We start from the raw sequence: 16,862 nt of genomic DNA, 5'->3' as shown, positions 1-16,862 counted from the left end.
ATGCAATCCATATTCGTCAGCATCTGCCTCGCTGCAAATACACCTATGAACAGTGTGGATAGGGGTATCAAGGTGGAGAGTGACTGCAATATGGAGCTCCTGCGGATCAAGACGTGTGCGTGTCGCAGAAATAGGGACTGCCAAAAGGAAGTCCCCTGCATGGGGAGCTTTCACAGCTGTGAGGCGTGCACGATCACTGGGGGTTGTTGCTGCCACCAGCAAAGCTGTGGCTTCTTTGTCTACAATGGGGCTGTCCCAACTGGATTGTTTCTTGGCTTTCGGCATGGCTGGTCTGAGTGCTGGGTCTGCCATGCCACCCCATTTCGTGTCGCATTCCGTGTACTGGGGGTCCTGTATCCCCGCTACATCACTCAGTGTGTCAAGTAGAATTTTCTTAACCAGGTCATCTGATGCTGAGGAGGAAGACAGGAAGGCTGGGATAGCAATTTGGGTGGCGGTGCGGACACTCAAGCCACCGAGCCTGACAGGAAGAGTGGTTTGTTTCCACTGGCATTCGTTGAGGGAGAGGTTAACAACTTTTTCCAGCATGGTCTTCAGTAAGAGGTCATACTCTTCAAGCTTTCGGTTGTCGTAAGATGGGGCGCACCTCAGAAAGTAGGTTAGCCTCGGAAGGAATAGACATTTGGTGAGGCGATATAAAGCATCGTGGGCATCGATGTCACCTATTCTATCATCCATCCTCCTAAGGTTTGCGATTTTCTTGTCAAGGATCTCCTCAATGGCGTTAGACCCGAGGGGGGCTCCAAGAAGGGTGCTGTTCTCGGCCCTAATGACATGGGCTCCAGGCAAGGCAGACCTTTTTCTAGCTACGATGTCTGGGTTGGAGGATACTACTTCACAATTGGAAGGGTTCAGGAAGAGACCAGGCTTACTTCTTGCTCGCTTTTATATATATATATATATATATATATATATATATATATATATATATATATATATATATATATATATATATATATATATATATATATATATATATATATATATATATATATATATATATATATATATTGATATATATATTGATATATATATATATATTGTATAATATATATGTATAAGTGTATATTATATATATATATATATATATATATATATATATATATATATATATATATATATATATATATATATATATAATATATATATATATATGTATATATATATATATATATATATTATATATATATATATATATATATATATATATATAATATATATATATATATATATATATATATATATATATATATATATATATATATATATATATATATATATATATATATATATATATATATATATATATATATATATGCAAACAAGCCTGAATGGTCCCCAGGACTATATACAACTGAAAACTCACACCCCAGAAGTGACTCGAACCCATACTCCCACAACTGGTATGTACAGGGACGCCTTAATCCGCTTGACCATCACGACCGGACATAAGGAAGTGATAGCCGAGGCTATATGAACCACTTCCCCGCCGGCACTCGGATGGTAATCTTGGGCATAGCATTTTATCAAATCACCTCATTCTTTGGGGCACACGTGAGGAACACAAATGCAAACAAGCCTGAATGGTCCCCAGGACTATATACAACTGAAAACTCACACCCCAGAAGTGACTCGAACCCATACTCCCACAACTGGTATGTACAGGGACGCCTTAATCCGCTTGACCATCACGACCGGACATAAGGAAGTGATAGCCGAGGCTATATGAACCACTTCCCCGCCGGCACTCGGATGGTAATCTTGGGCATAGCATTTTATCAAATCACCTCATTCTTTGGGGCACACGTGAGGAACACAAATGCAAACAAGCCTGAATGGTCCCCAGGACTATATACAACTGAAAACTCACACCCCAGAAGTGACTCGAACCCATACTCCCACAACTGGTATGTACAGGGACGCCTTAATCCGCTTGACCATCACGACCGGACATAAGGAAGTGATAGCCGAGGCTATATGAACCACTTCCCCGCCGGCACTCGGATGGTAATCTTGGGCATAGCATTTTATCAAATCACCTCATTCTTTGGGGCACACGTGAGGAACACAAATGCAAACAAGCCTGAATGGTCCCCAGGACTATATACAACTGAAAACTCACACCCCAGAAGTGACTCGAACCCATACTCCCACAACTGGTATGTACAGGGACGCCTTAATCCGCTTGACCATCACGACCGGACATAAGGAAGTGATAGCCGAGGCTATATGAACCACTTCCCCGCCGGCACTCGGATGGTAATCTTGGGCATAGCATTTTATCAAATCACCTCATTCTTTGGGGCACACGTGAGGAACACAAATGCAAACAAGCCTGAATGGTCCCCAGGACTATATACAACTGAAAACTCACACCCCAGAAGTGACTCGAACCCATACTCCCACAACTGGTATGTACAGGGACGCCTTAATCCGCTTGACCATCACGACCGGACATAAGGAAGTGATAGCCGAGGCTATATGAACCACTTCCCCGCCGGCACTCGGATGGTAATCTTGGGCATAGCATTTTATCAAATCACCTCATTCTTTGGGGCACACGTGAGGAACACAAATGCAAACAAGCCTGAATGGTCCCCAGGACTATATACAACTGAAAACTCACACCCCAGAAGTGACTCGAACCCATACTCCCACAACTGGTATGTACAGGGACGCCTTAATCCGCTTGACCATCACGACCGGACATAAGGAAGTGATAGCCGAGGCTATATGAACCACTTCCCCGCCGGCACTCGGATGGTAATCTTGGGCATAGCATTTTATCAAATCACCTCATTCTTTGGGGCACACGTGAGGAACACAAATGCAAACAAGCCTGAATGGTCCCCAGGACTATATACAACTGAAAACTCACACCCCAGAAGTGACTCGAACCCATACTCCCACAACTGGTATGTACAGGGACGCCTTAATCCGCTTGACCATCACGACCGGACATAAGGAAGTGATAGCCGAGGCTATATGAACCACTTCCCCGCCGGCACTCGGATGGTAATCTTGGGCATAGCATTTTATCAAATCACCTCATTCTTTGGGGCACACGTGAGGAACACAAATGCAAACAAGCCTGAATGGTCCCCAGGACTATATACAACTGAAAACTCACACCCCAGAAGTGACTCGAACCCATACTCCCACAACTGGTATGTACAGGGACGACTTAATCCGCTTGACCATCACGACCGGACATAAGGAAGTGATAGCCGAGGCTATATGAACCACTTCCCCGCCGGCACTCGGATGGTAATCTTGGGCATAGCATTTTATCAAATCACCTCATTCTTTGGGGCACACGTGAGGAACACAAATGCAAACAAGCCTGAATGGTCCCCAGGACTATATACAACTGAAAACTCACACCCCAGAAGTGACTCGAACCCATACTCCCACAACTGGTATGTACAGGGACGCCTTAATCCGCTTGACCATCACGACCGGACATAAGGAAGTGATAGCCGAGGCTATATGAACCACTTCCCCGCCGGCACTCGGATGGTAATCTTGGGCATAGCATTTTATCAAATCACCTCATTCTTTGGGGCACACGTGAGGAACACAAATGCAAACAAGCCTGAATGGTCCCCAGGACTATATACAACTGAAAACTCACACCCCAGAAGTGACTCGAACCCATACTCCCACAACTGGTATGTACAGGGACGCCTTAATCCGCTTGACCATCACGACCGGACATAAGGAAGTGATAGCCGAGGCTATATGAACCACTTCCCCGCCGGCACTCGGATGGTAATCTTGGGCATAGCATTTTATCAAATCACCTCATTCTTTGGGGCACACGTGAGGAACACAAATGCAAACAAGCCTGAATGGTCCCCAGGACTATATACAACTGAAAACTCACACCCCAGAAGTGACTCGAACCCATACTCCCACAACTGGTATGTACAGGGACGCCTTAATCCGCTTGACCATCACGACCGGACATAAGGAAGTGATAGCCGAGGCTATATGAACCACTTCCCCGCCGGCACTCGGATGGTAATCTTGGGCATAGCATTTTATCAAATCACCTCATTCTTTGGGGCACACGTGAGGAACACAAATGCAAACAAGCCTGAATGGTCCCCAGGACTATATACAACTGAAAACTCACACCCCAGAAGTGACTCGAACCCATACTCCCACAACTGGTATGTACAGGGACGCCTTAATCCGCTTGACCATCACGACCGGACATAAGGAAGTGATAGCCGAGGCTATATGAACCACTTCCCCGCCGGCACTCGGATGGTAATCTTGGGCATAGCATTGCCTTGTGTTCCTCACGTGTGCCCCAAAGAATGAGGTGATTTGATAAAATGCTATGCCCAAGATTACCATCCGAGTGCCGGCGGGGAAGTGGTTCATATAGCCTCGGCTATCACTTCCTTATGTCCGGTCGTGATGGTCAAGCGGATTAAGGCGTCCCTGTACATACCAGTTGTGGGAGTATGGGTTCGAGTCACTTCTGGGGTGTGAGTTTTCAGTTGTATATAGTCCTGGGGACCATTCAGGCTTGTTTGCATTTGTGTTCCTCACGTGTGCCCCAAAGAATGAGGTGATTTGATAAAATGCTATGCCCTAGATTACCATCCGAGTGCCGGCGGGGAAGTGGTTCATATAGCCTCGGCTATCACTTCCTTATGTCCGGTCGTGATGGTCAAGCGGATTAAGGCGTCCCTGTACATACCAGTTGTGGGAGTATGGGTTCGAGTCACTTCTGGGGTGTGAGTTTTCAGTTGTATATAGTCCTGGGGACCATTCAGGCTTGTTTGCATTTGTGTTCCTCACGTGTGCCCCAAAGAATGAGGTGATTTGATAAAATGCTATGCCCAAGATTACCATCCGAGTGCTGGCGGGGAAGTGGTTCATATAGCCTCGGCTATCACTTCCTTATGTCCGGTCGTGATGGTCAAGCGGATTAAGGCGTCCCTGTACATACCAGTTGTGGGAGTATGGGTTCGAGTCACTTCTGGGGTGTGAGTTTTCAGTTGTATATAGTCCTGGGGACCATTCAGGCTTGTTTGCATTTGTGTTCCTCACGTGTGCCCCAAAGAATGAGGTGATTTGATAAAATGCTATGCCCAAGATTACCATCCGAGTGCCGGCGGGGAAGTGGTTCATATAGCCTCGGCTATCACTTCCTTATGTCCGGTCGTGATGGTCAAGCGGATTAAGGCGTCCCTGTACATACCAGTTGTGGGAGTATGGGTTCGAGTCACTTCTGGGGTGTGAGTTTTCAGTTGTATATAGTCCTGGGGACCATTCAGGCTTGTTTGCATTTGTGTTCCTCACGTGTGCCCCAAAGAATGAGGTGATTTGATAAAATGCTATGCCCAAGATTACCATCCGAGTGCCGGCGGGGAAGTGGTTCATATAGCCTCGGCTATCACTTCCTTATGTCCGGTCGTGATGGTCAAGCGGATTAAGGCGTCCCTGTACATACCAGTTGTGGGAGTATGGGTTCGAGTCACTTCTGGGGTGTGAGTTTTCAGTTGTATATAGTCCTGGGGACCATTCAGGCTTGTTTGCATTTGTGTTCCTCACGTGTGCCCCAAAGAATGAGGTGATTTGATAAAATGCTATGCCCAAGATTACCATCCGAGTGCCGGCGGGGAAGTGGTTCATATAGCCTCGGCTATCACTTCCTTATGTCCGGTCGTGATGGTCAAGCGGATTAAGGCGTCCCTGTACATACCAGTTGTGGGAGTATGGGTTCGAGTCACTTCTGGGGTGTGAGTTTTCAGTTGTATATAGTCCTGGGGACCATTCAGGCTTGTTTGCATTTGTGTTCCTCACGTGTGCCCCAAAGAATGAGGTGATTTGATAAAATGCTATGCCCAAGATTACCATCCGAGTGCCGGCGGGGAAGTGGTTCATATAGCCTCGGCTATCACTTCCTTATGTCCGGTCGTGATGGTCAAGCGGATTAAGGCGTCCCTGTACATACCAGTTGTGGGAGTATGGGTTCGAGTCACTTCTGGGGTGTGAGTTTTCAGTTGTATATAGTCCTGGGGACCATTCAGGCTTGTTTGCATTTGTGTTCCTCACGTGTGCCCCAAAGAATGAGGTGATTTGATAAAATGCTATGCCCAAGATTACCATCCGAGTGCCGGCGGGGAAGTGGTTCATATAGCCTCGGCTATCACTTCCTTATGTCCGGTCGTGATGGTCAAGCGGATTAAGGCGTCCCTGTACATACCAGTTGTGGGAGTATGGGTTCGAGTCACTTCTGGGGTGTGAGTTTTCAGTTGTATATAGTCCTGGGGACCATTCAGGCTTGTTTGCATTTGTGTTCCTCACGTGTGCCCCAAAGAATGAGGTGATTTGATAAAATGCTATGCCCAAGATTACCATCCGAGTGCCGGCGGGGAAGTGGTTCATATAGCCTCGGCTATCACTTCCTTATGTCCGGTCGTGATGGTCAAGCGGATTAAGGCGTCCCTGTACATACCAGTTGTGGGAGTATGGGTTCGAGTCACTTCTGGGGTGTGAGTTTTCAGTTGTATATAGTCCTGGGGACCATTCAGGCTTGTTTGCATTTGTGTTCCTCACGTGTGCCCCAAAGAATGAGGTGATTTGATAAAATGCTATGCCCAAGATTACCATCCGAGTGCCGGCGGGGAAGTGGTTCATATAGCCTCGGCTATCACTTCCTTATGTCCGGTCGTGATGGTCAAGCGGATTAAGGCGTCCCTGTACATACCAGTTGTGGGAGTATGGGTTCGAGTCACTTCTGGGGTGTGAGTTTTCAGTTGTATATAGTCCTGGGGACCATTCAGGCTTGTTTGCATTTGTGTTCCTCACGTGTGCCCCAAAGAATGAGGTGATTTGATAAAATGCTATGCCCAAGATTACCATCCGAGTGCCGGCGGGGAAGTGGTTCATATAGCCTCGGCTATCACTTCCTTATGTCCGGTCGTGATGGTCAAGCGGATTAAGGCGTCCCTGTACATACCAGTTGTGGGAGTATGGGTTCGAGTCACTTCTGGGGTGTGAGTTTTCAGTTGTATATAGTCCTGGGGACCATTCAGGCTTGTTTGCATTTGTGTTCCTCACGTGTGCCCCAAAGAATGAGGTGATTTGATAAAATGCTATGCCCAAGATTACCATCCGAGTGCCGGCGGGGAAGTGGTTCATATAGCCTCGGCTATCACTTCCTTATGTCCGGTCGTGATGGTCAAGCGGATTAAGGCGTCCCTGTACATACCAGTTGTGGGAGTATGGGTTCGAGTCACTTCTGGGGTGTGAGTTTTCAGTTGTATATAGTCCTGGGGACCATTCAGGCTTGTTTGCATTTGTGTTCCTCACGTGTGCCCCAAAGAATGAGGTGATTTGATAAAATGCTATGCCCAAGATTACCATCCGAGTGCCGGCGGGGAAGTGGTTCATATAGCCTCGGCTATCACTTCCTTATGTCCGGTCGTGATGGTCAAGCGGATTAAGGCGTCCCTGTACATACCAGTTGTGGGAGTATGGGTTCGAGTCACTTCTGGGGTGTGAGTTTTCAGTTGTATATAGTCCTGGGGACCATTCAGGCTTGTTTGCATTTGTGTTCCTCACGTGTGCCCCAAAGAATGAGGTGATTTGATAAAATGCTATGCCCAAGATTACCATCCGAGTGCCGGCGGGGAAGTGGTTCATATAGCCTCGGCTATCACTTCCTTATGTCCGGTCGTGATGGTCAAGCGGATTAAGGCGTCCCTGTACATACCAGTTGTGGGAGTATGGGTTCGAGTCACTTCTGGGGTGTGAGTTTTCAGTTGTATATAGTCCTGGGGACCATTCAGGCTTGTTTGCATTTGTGTTCCTCACGTGTGCCCCAAAGAATGAGGTGATTTGATAAAATGCTATGCCCAAGATTACCATCCGAGTGCCGGCGGGGAAGTGGTTCATATAGCCTCGGCTATCACTTCCTTATGTCCGGTCGTGATGGTCAAGCGGATTAAGGCGTCCCTGTACATACCAGTTGTGGGAGTATGGGTTCGAGTCACTTCTGGGGTGTGAGTTTTCAGTTATATATATATATATATATATATATATATATATATATGCTATTGAATTCTTTCAGAGTTGGATGGAAGTTGGAAGGATTAATCTCAAATATCAGAAACCTTTATTTAGAAGGAAAGGGTAAGAGAACTTATCTTACATTCACTTCAGAGTTGAGGGAAGGTGTATTTCCAACTGTCAAACCAAGTCAGAACTCAAAGGAATGGTTTTAAAATGGAGAAACTTATCTATTAAATGGATTTAGGAAAATATTGGATAGGCAACATGGTTAAATATACGTGTGTACAATTATTAACTACTATTATCAAGGTTAACGACTTACTAAGTTTTAACGAAACACGATATGAGCTTCAACGAAGTTGGAACGTCCTTGCTTATGCAGAATTATTAACATGTTGTGTTTTGTTGGGCAGGTTGCACGGCTCTACTCAATGCAGCGAGGGCTGGCAAACAGTCTTGTGTGGAGACACTGCTTCAAGCTGGTGCTGACCCCAACCCTCCAAACTACAAAGGATTATCACCACTGCACTTTGCTACCTTAAATAAGCAAATAGAAATTATGATGCTATTAGTGAACACTGCCAATTGTGACCGCCATGCTACTGATAACGAACAGAGAACAGCACTACACATGGCAGCCAGTAGTGGAGCTCTAGAGGAGATGCAGTACTTGGTGTTGGACGCTTGTCTCGACCGCAATGCTAGGGACAACAAGGGATACACACCTCGAGATGAGGCAAGGCTGGCTGGTCAACACCTTGCAGAATGGTGGCTGAAGAAGACACCTCGCTCTGACCTTGCTGCTGATATACCACAACTGGAAATAATGGTAAGGGCTTGTGAGATGTGACGTGTTGGCGTCTCCTCTCCTATACCCTTTCTTTTATGCTAAGGACCTGCCACCAGCACCTTTCCAATTTCCTTTCCCGATCCTACTCTCTCCCAAGAACTCCCACCTTCATTTTGGTCAACTGCTCCCTCCTAGACCCTTTGCACCTATCCGTTAGCTCCTCTCTTATTCTTCTTTCCCAACCCTCTCAGAATATAACTCAACATATAAATGCAAGGGCTAAAAATTTAGCAATATATATATATATATATATATATATATATATATATATATATATATATATATATATATATATATATATATATATATATATATATGTATATATATATATATATATATATATATATATATATATATATATATATATATATATATATATATATATATATATATATATATAAGTATATTTTGGTAGCAGTCTTTCCTGTAGACATATATTATTAAATATGACCGAAAAAGTAAGATTAATAATTCTAACACGAATTTTCTCCATCTTTCGTACGTTTCTTTTCACTGTTGGTGGTAATTCAAAAATCAATTCTCCAAGATTCATTTTTATTTCTAGTCTGACGCGACACTTGAGCGTGTTTCGTAAAACTTATTACATTTTCAAAGACTTTAGTTTACACATACACAACTGAATAGAACTTACTCATCTTCGATTTGTTTATATCTTCATTTGAGTGAGGTGGATGGGGTGAGGTGGTATTAATAGGGTATTAAATTCCTAAACACAAGACAGAACACGAAACAATGGGTATTGAATGGAAGTGATTGTAGAAAGCCTATTGGTCCATATTTCTTGATGCTTCTATATTGGAGCTGAGTCTTGAGGTGGGTAGAATATAGTTGTGCATTAATTGGCTGTTGATTGCTGGTGTTGACTTCTTGATGTGTAGTGCCTCGCAGACGTCAAGCCGCCTGCTATCGCTGTATCTATCGATGATTTCTGTGTTGTTTACTAGGATTTCTCTGGCGATGGTTTGGTTGTGGGAAGAGATTATATGTTCTTTAATGGAGCCCTGTTGCTTATGCATCGTTAAACGCCTAGAAAGAGATGTTGTTGTCTTGCCTATATACTGGTTTTTTTGGAGCTTACAGTCCCCAAGAGGGCATTTGAAGGCATAGACGACGTTGGTCTCTTTTAAAGCGTTCTGCTTTGTGTCTGGAGAGTTTCTCATGAGTAGGCTGGCCGTTTTTCTGGTTTTATAGTAAATCGTCAGTTGTATCCTCTGAATTTGTCTGTAGGGATAACGTTTCTATTAACAATATCTTTCAAGACCCTTTCCTCCGTTTTATGGGCTGTGGAAAAGAAGTTCCTGTAAAATAGTCTAATAGGGGGTATAGGTGTTGTGTTAGTTGTCTCTTCAGAGGTTGCATGGCGTTTCACTTTCCTTCTTATGATGTCTTCCACGAAACCATTGGAGAAGCCGTTGTTGACTAGGACCTGCCTTACCCTACAGAGTTCTTCGTCGACTTGCTTCCATTCTGAGCTGTGGCTGAGAACACGGTCGACATAAGCGTTAACAACACTCCTCTTGTACCTGTCTGGGCAGTCGCTGTTGGCATTTAGGCACATTCATATGTTCGTTTCCTTAGTGTAGACTGCAGTGTGGAAACCTCCGCTCTTTTACATGACTGTTACATCTAGAAAGGGCAGCTTCCCATCCTTTTCCATCTCGTAAGTGAAACGCAGCACGGAACTCTGCTCAAATGCCTCCTTAAGCTCCTGCAGATGTCTGGCATCAGGTACCTGTGTAAAAATGTCGTCAACATACCTGCAGTATATGGCCGGTTTCAAGTTCATGTCGACTAAGACTTTTTGCTCGATGGTACCCATGCAGAAGTTTACAAACAGGACACCTAGGGGAGAACCCATGGCGACCCCATCTACTTGCTTATACATGTGCCCATCCGGGCTCAAGAAGGGTGCCTCTTTAGTACAAGCTTGGAGTAGTTTCCTTAGAATGTTTTCTGGTATGTCAAGAGGAGTACAGGCCGGATCACGATACACTCTGTTGGCTATCATCCCGATTGTCTCGTCCACAGGTACGTTGGTAAACAGTGATTCTACGTCCAACGAGGCTCTTATCCCTGTGGCCCGTGTGCCCCGCAGTAAGTCAACAAATTCCTTTGGAGACTTCAGGCTGAAGGCGCAAGGGACATAAGGAGTCAGCAGGCCGTTGAGTCGCTTCGCCAGTCTGTACGTGGGTGTGGGTATCTGGCTGATGATTGGCCGAAGTGGGTTTCCAGGCTTGTGTGTCTTGACATTTCCATACGCATATCCAGGTTTATATTCCCCAATAATCTTTGGCAGGTGGACTCCGGATTTCTTGGCGTTCACAGTTTCGATCAGTTTGTTGACCTTTGCTTTCAATTCGGCTGTAGTGTCCTTCGTTACCCTTTGGAATTTAGTTTGGTCAGAGAGTATGAGGTTCATTTTCGCCAGATATTCGTCTTTTTTAAGAATGACGTATATTGGCGACTTGTCACCTCTCCTGACAACTATCTCCTTGTTCTCACGAAGGCTTTTAGCTGCCGCTTTGAGCTCGGGGGACAGTATGGTGCTTCTGTAGTTGCCTCGATTCTTTCCTCCTTCCGCAATAAGTTCTGCTTGTAAGGTATCTTTGGTAGTGACCTTCTTTTGTGTCTCGAGGTCGAATATGTCGTCCAACAGAATTTCCAACTCCACTTTCCGGGCCATCTCACTCGGTCTGGACATAACGTGACAGTTTATACCCAGATTTAGGAGAGTGACTTGGTCCTCAGTGAGGTTAATTCCTGCAAGGTTCAGGAAGCCATCTCTTGGTCGTTACGAAGGGTACATATATACATATATATATATATATATATATATATATATATATATATATATATATATATGTATATATATATATATATATATATATATATATATATATATATATATATATATATATATATATATATATATATATATATATATATATATATATATATATATATATATATATATATGTATATATATATATATATATATATATATATATATATATATATATATATATATATATATATATATATATATATATATATATATATATATATATATATATATGTCGTACCTAGTAGCCAGAACACACTTCTCAGCCAACTATTCAAGGCCCAATTTGCCTAATAAGCCAAGTTTTCCTGAATTAATATATTTTCTCAAATTTTTTTCTTATGAAATGATAAAGCTACCCATTTCATTATGTATGAGGTCAAATTTTTTTTATTGGAGTTAAAATTAACGTAGATATATGATCGAACCTAACCAACCCTACCTAACCTAACCTAACCTATCTTTATAGGTTAGGTTAGGTTAGGTAGCCGAAAAAGTTAGGTTAGGTTAGGTTAGGTAGGTTAGGTAGTCGAGAAAACATTAATTCATGGAAACTTGGCTTATTAGGCAAATCGGGCCATGCATAGTAGGCTGAGAAGTGCGTTCTGGCTACTAGGTACGACATATATATATATGTCGTACCTAGTAGCCAGAACGCACTTCTCTGCCTACTTTGCAAGGCCCGATTTGCCTAATAAGCCAAGTTTTCATGATTTAATTGTTTTTCGACGACCTAACCTACCTAACCTAACCTAACCTAACTTTTTCGGCTACCTAACCTAACCTAACCTAACCTATAAAGATAGATTAGGTTAGGTTAGGTAGGGTTGGTTAGGTTTGGTCATATATCTATGTTAATTTTAACTCCAATAAAAAAAAATTGACCTTATACATAATGAAATGGGTAGCTTTATCATTTCATAAGAAAAAAAATTGAAAAAATATATTAATTCAGGAGAACTTGGCTTATTAGGCAAATCGGGCCTTGCATAGTAGGCTGAGAAGTGCGTTCTGGCTACTAGGTACGACATATATATATATATATATATATATATATATATATATATATATATATATATATATATATATATATATATATATATATATATATATATATATATATGTCGTACCCAGTAGCCAGAACTCACTTCTCAGCCTACTATGCAAGGCCCGATTTGCCTAATAAGCCAAGTTTTCATGAATTAATTGTTTTTCGACTACCTAACCTACCTAACCTAACCTAAACCTAACGTTTTCGGCTGCCTAACCTAACCTAACCTATAAAGATAGGTTAGGTTAGGTTAGGTAGGGTTGGTTAGGTTCGGTCATATATCTACGTTACTTTTACCTCCAATAAAAAAAAATTGACCTCATACATAATGAAATGGGTAGCTTTATCATTTCATAAGAAAAAAATTAGAGAAAATATATTAATTCAGGAAAACTTGGCTTATTAGGCAAATCCGGCCTTGCATAGTAGGCTGAGAAGTGCGTTCTGGCTACTAGGTACGACATATATATATATATATATATATATATATATATATATATATACACACAAGAAGGTACATTAGGTTGATGAGAGTACATTGCATTGATGATTTTACAATCTTGTAAAGATAATAGTATGCATAGCGTTTCGGGCAGGTCCTTAATCAAACAGATAAATTTAAGTAGATGATTTGTAGCCAAATTGAAAAATGTTAACAGGTACACAGAAAGAAAATTTTAAGAAAATTAGTAGGTACATTATAGTAAAATTTGAGGAATATCAACAGCTACAATGTATCATAATATGAGGATAATTTCTCGGTACAGTGTAGTAAAATTTGCATTCAACATAACAACCATGATACAGGAGGATGGCAGTGATTACAATGTTGAGGTTGTATAGCTTAGGCACATACTTTGGCGGAGAGTGTAGCACATGACACAGTGCGAGTTTAAAGAACTAGGTAGGAAACTGTGATGATGAAATTTGGTACTTTCTGGTGTTACTTTTGAATAAGGCTTACGTTAGACAGCTTTTTAATTTGTTAGAGAGTGAGTTCCATAGACTAGGTCCCTTTATTTGCATAGAGTGTTTACACGGCTCTTCTATAGGGATATCAGGGATCTCTCTATTTCTAGTGTGGTGATTATGGGTTCTATTGCATCTATCAAGGAAGAGTTTCAGATCAAGATTTGCATCTAAACCAAGGTTTTGTATATATATATTGCATAAGAGAATGTGTGAAGTGAGTTTATGTTTAGTATGTTTAGAGATTTAAACAGGGGGACTGTGTATTGTCTAAAATCAGTTTTTATTGTTCTAACAGCAGATTTTTGCTGGGTGATGATGGGCTTGAGGAAGTTTGTAGTGGGTGAACCCCATGCACAGATACTATATGTAAGATAGGGATAGATTAGCACATATTATAATAAGAGGTAAACAGAGTTTGGTACATAACATATGATTTTAGAAAGAATATCGACCGTTTTTTAGACATTTTGAGTTATGTGTTGTATGTAGGTACTGAAGTAGAGTCTCTTGTCTATGTATAGGCCAAGGAATTTTCCAGCATTTTTATTCTTGATGTTAATATTGTCTATCTAAAGCTGAATTGCATTTGTCGATTTGCTTCCAAATAAAATGTAGTCGGTCTTTTCTATGTTTAGTGTGAGTTTGTTAGTTGACATCCATGAGTGGACTTTTTAATTCGTTATTATAACATTATTTAGTGTGTGTGGGTTAGGATCTGAGTAGATGAAGGTAGTATCGTAAGCAACTAGTACTCGCCTAGTTGTACTCACCTAGTTGTGCTTGCGGGGATTGAGCTTTGGCTCTTTGGTCCCGCCTCTCAACCGTCAATCAACTAATGTACAGATTCCTGAGCCTACTGAGCTCTATCATATATACATTTGAAACTGTGTATGGAGTCAGCCTCCACCACATAACTTCCTAGTGCATTTCATTTTCTAATGACACTGAAAAAGTTCTTTCTAATGTCTCTGTGGCTCATTTGGATACTCAGTTTCCACCTGTCTCCTTGTGCGTGTACCACCCGTGTTAAATAATCCATCCTTGTCTACCCTGTCAATTCCCCTGAGAATTTTGTATGTGGTAATCATGTCTTCACGATCTCTTTTGTCTTCCAGCGACGTGAGGTGCAGTTCACGCAGCCTGTCCTCATACCTCATGCCTCTTAGTTCTGGGACTAGCCCAGTGTCATACCTCTGAACTTTTTCCCGGTTTGTCTTGTGCTTGACTAGGAATGGGCACCATGCTGGAGCTGCATACTCAAGGATTGGCCTTACATATGTGGTATACAAGGTTCTGAAGGATTCCTTACACATGTTTCTGAAAGCAGTTCTGATGTTAGCCAGCCTCGCATAGACCGCTGATGTTATTCATTTGATGTGGGCTTCAGGAGACAGGTTTGGCGTGATATCAACTCCTAGATCTTTCTCTCTGTCCGTTTCATGAAGGACTTCATCTCCCATTCGGTATCCAGTGTCTGGTCTCCTTGTTCCTCCGCTTAGTTTCATTACCTTACATTTACTAGGGTTGAACTTTAGTAGCAATTTGTTTGACCATTCCTTCAGTTTGTCTAGGTCATCTTGTACCCTCACCCTATCTTCCTTTGTCGTGATCCTCCTCATAATTTTTGCATCATCAGCAAAGTTTGAGAAGAACGAGTCAATTCCTTCTGGGAGATCATTTACGTATATCAGAAACAGTATAGGTCCAAGGACTCCATATAGGAGTATATATATGTTCCATATAGGACTCCACTGGTGACACCCCGCCACTCCGAGACCTCACCCCCTCACAGTGACTCGCTGTGTCCTGTTGCTTACATACTCCCTTATCCAGTGGGATAAAGGAGTACGTAATGGAGTCCCTTCCCTTTCACTCCTGCCTACATCTCCAGTTTGTGCACTTGTCTCTAATGTGGTACTGTGTCAAAGGCTTTCTGGTAGTCCAGAAATATGCAGTTTGCCCATCCCTCTTTTGCCTAATTTGTGTTATCTGGTCATGGAACTCAAATAAACCTGTTAGGAATGATTTGCCATCTTTGAACCCATGCTGATGTTGTGTTACAAAGTTCTTCCGCTCCAGACGTGCTACTAGCATTTTCTGCACAATCTTCTCCATCATCTTGCATGGAATGCAAGTTAGGGACACTGGCCTGTAGTTCAGTGCCTCCTGCCTATCACCCTTCTTGTATATAGGCCGTCTTCCAAAATCCAAATGACAGTCTACACTGGCCGTCTTCCAAATTTTTGCCAGTGATTACCAGTGTTACCAGTGATTTGTTATACACCAGGGAGAGTGGCAGGCACAAAGCTTCTGCTCCTTTCTTTAGAATACATGGTGATATTCCATCTGAGGCCTATAGCCAATGTCACATCCAAATCTAGCAGATGCTTCCTCACCTCCCTACTGGTAATCACAAACTCCTCTAGTGGTGTCTGGTTTAATATTCCCTCTCTTACCTCTGGGACTTCTCCTTGCTCTGAGGTGAAGACCTCCTGGTATTTCTTATTGAATTCCTCGCACACTTCCTTGTCGTTTGTAGTGAATCTTTCTACCCCCATCCTCAGTTTCATTACCTGCTTCTTCACTGTTGTTTTCCTCCTGATGTGGCTGTGCAGTAGCTTGAGTCGAGTCTTTGCCTTGCTCCTTATGTCCTTTTCATATTGCTTCTCTACCTCTCTTCTCACCCTGACGTATTCATTCCTGGCGCTCTGGTATCTTTCTCTGCTCTCTAGTGTTCTGTTGTTTCTATAGTTTCTCCACGCCCTTTTACTTAGTTGCTTTCCTAGCTTACATCTCTGATTAAACCATGGGTTTCTCATCTGCATTTAATTTTTTCCCTTTTGGACTGGGACTAACTTATCTGCTGCCTCCTCATACTTGTGTGTGATGTAGTCCATCATGTCTTGAGCCGTATTTCCTCTGAGCTCTGTTTCCCCAGGCTATATCAGTTAGGAATTTTCTTATCTCATCATAGTTCCCCTTCCGGAATGCCGGCCACTTGCTTTCTGGTCCCTTCCTTGAGTACATTAACCTTTCTTTGACCAGATATTCAAACAATAGCACACTAA

General features: G+C 42.6%; 1 protein-coding gene across 1 annotated transcript in view; it reads left to right on the top strand.

Annotated features, from left to right (window-relative positions):
- The window catches only part of LOC138366469 (ankyrin repeat and death domain-containing protein 1B-like), a 174,390-nt gene continuing 157,528 nt past the window's right edge, over positions 1–16,862 (top strand). Inside the window, exons 1-2 of the mRNA XM_069327520.1 lie at positions 1–115; positions 8,472–8,887. Of these exons, the coding sequence (XP_069183621.1) occupies positions 1–115; positions 8,472–8,887 (531 nt within the window). The remainder of the gene's footprint in view (positions 116–8,471; positions 8,888–16,862) is intronic.

This window comes from Procambarus clarkii, chromosome 19 (assembly GCF_040958095.1).
Source record: "Procambarus clarkii isolate CNS0578487 chromosome 19, FALCON_Pclarkii_2.0, whole genome shotgun sequence".
NCBI lineage: Eukaryota > Metazoa > Arthropoda > Malacostraca > Decapoda > Cambaridae > Procambarus > Procambarus clarkii.
This window is presented reverse-complemented; position numbering and strand designations above follow the sequence as displayed.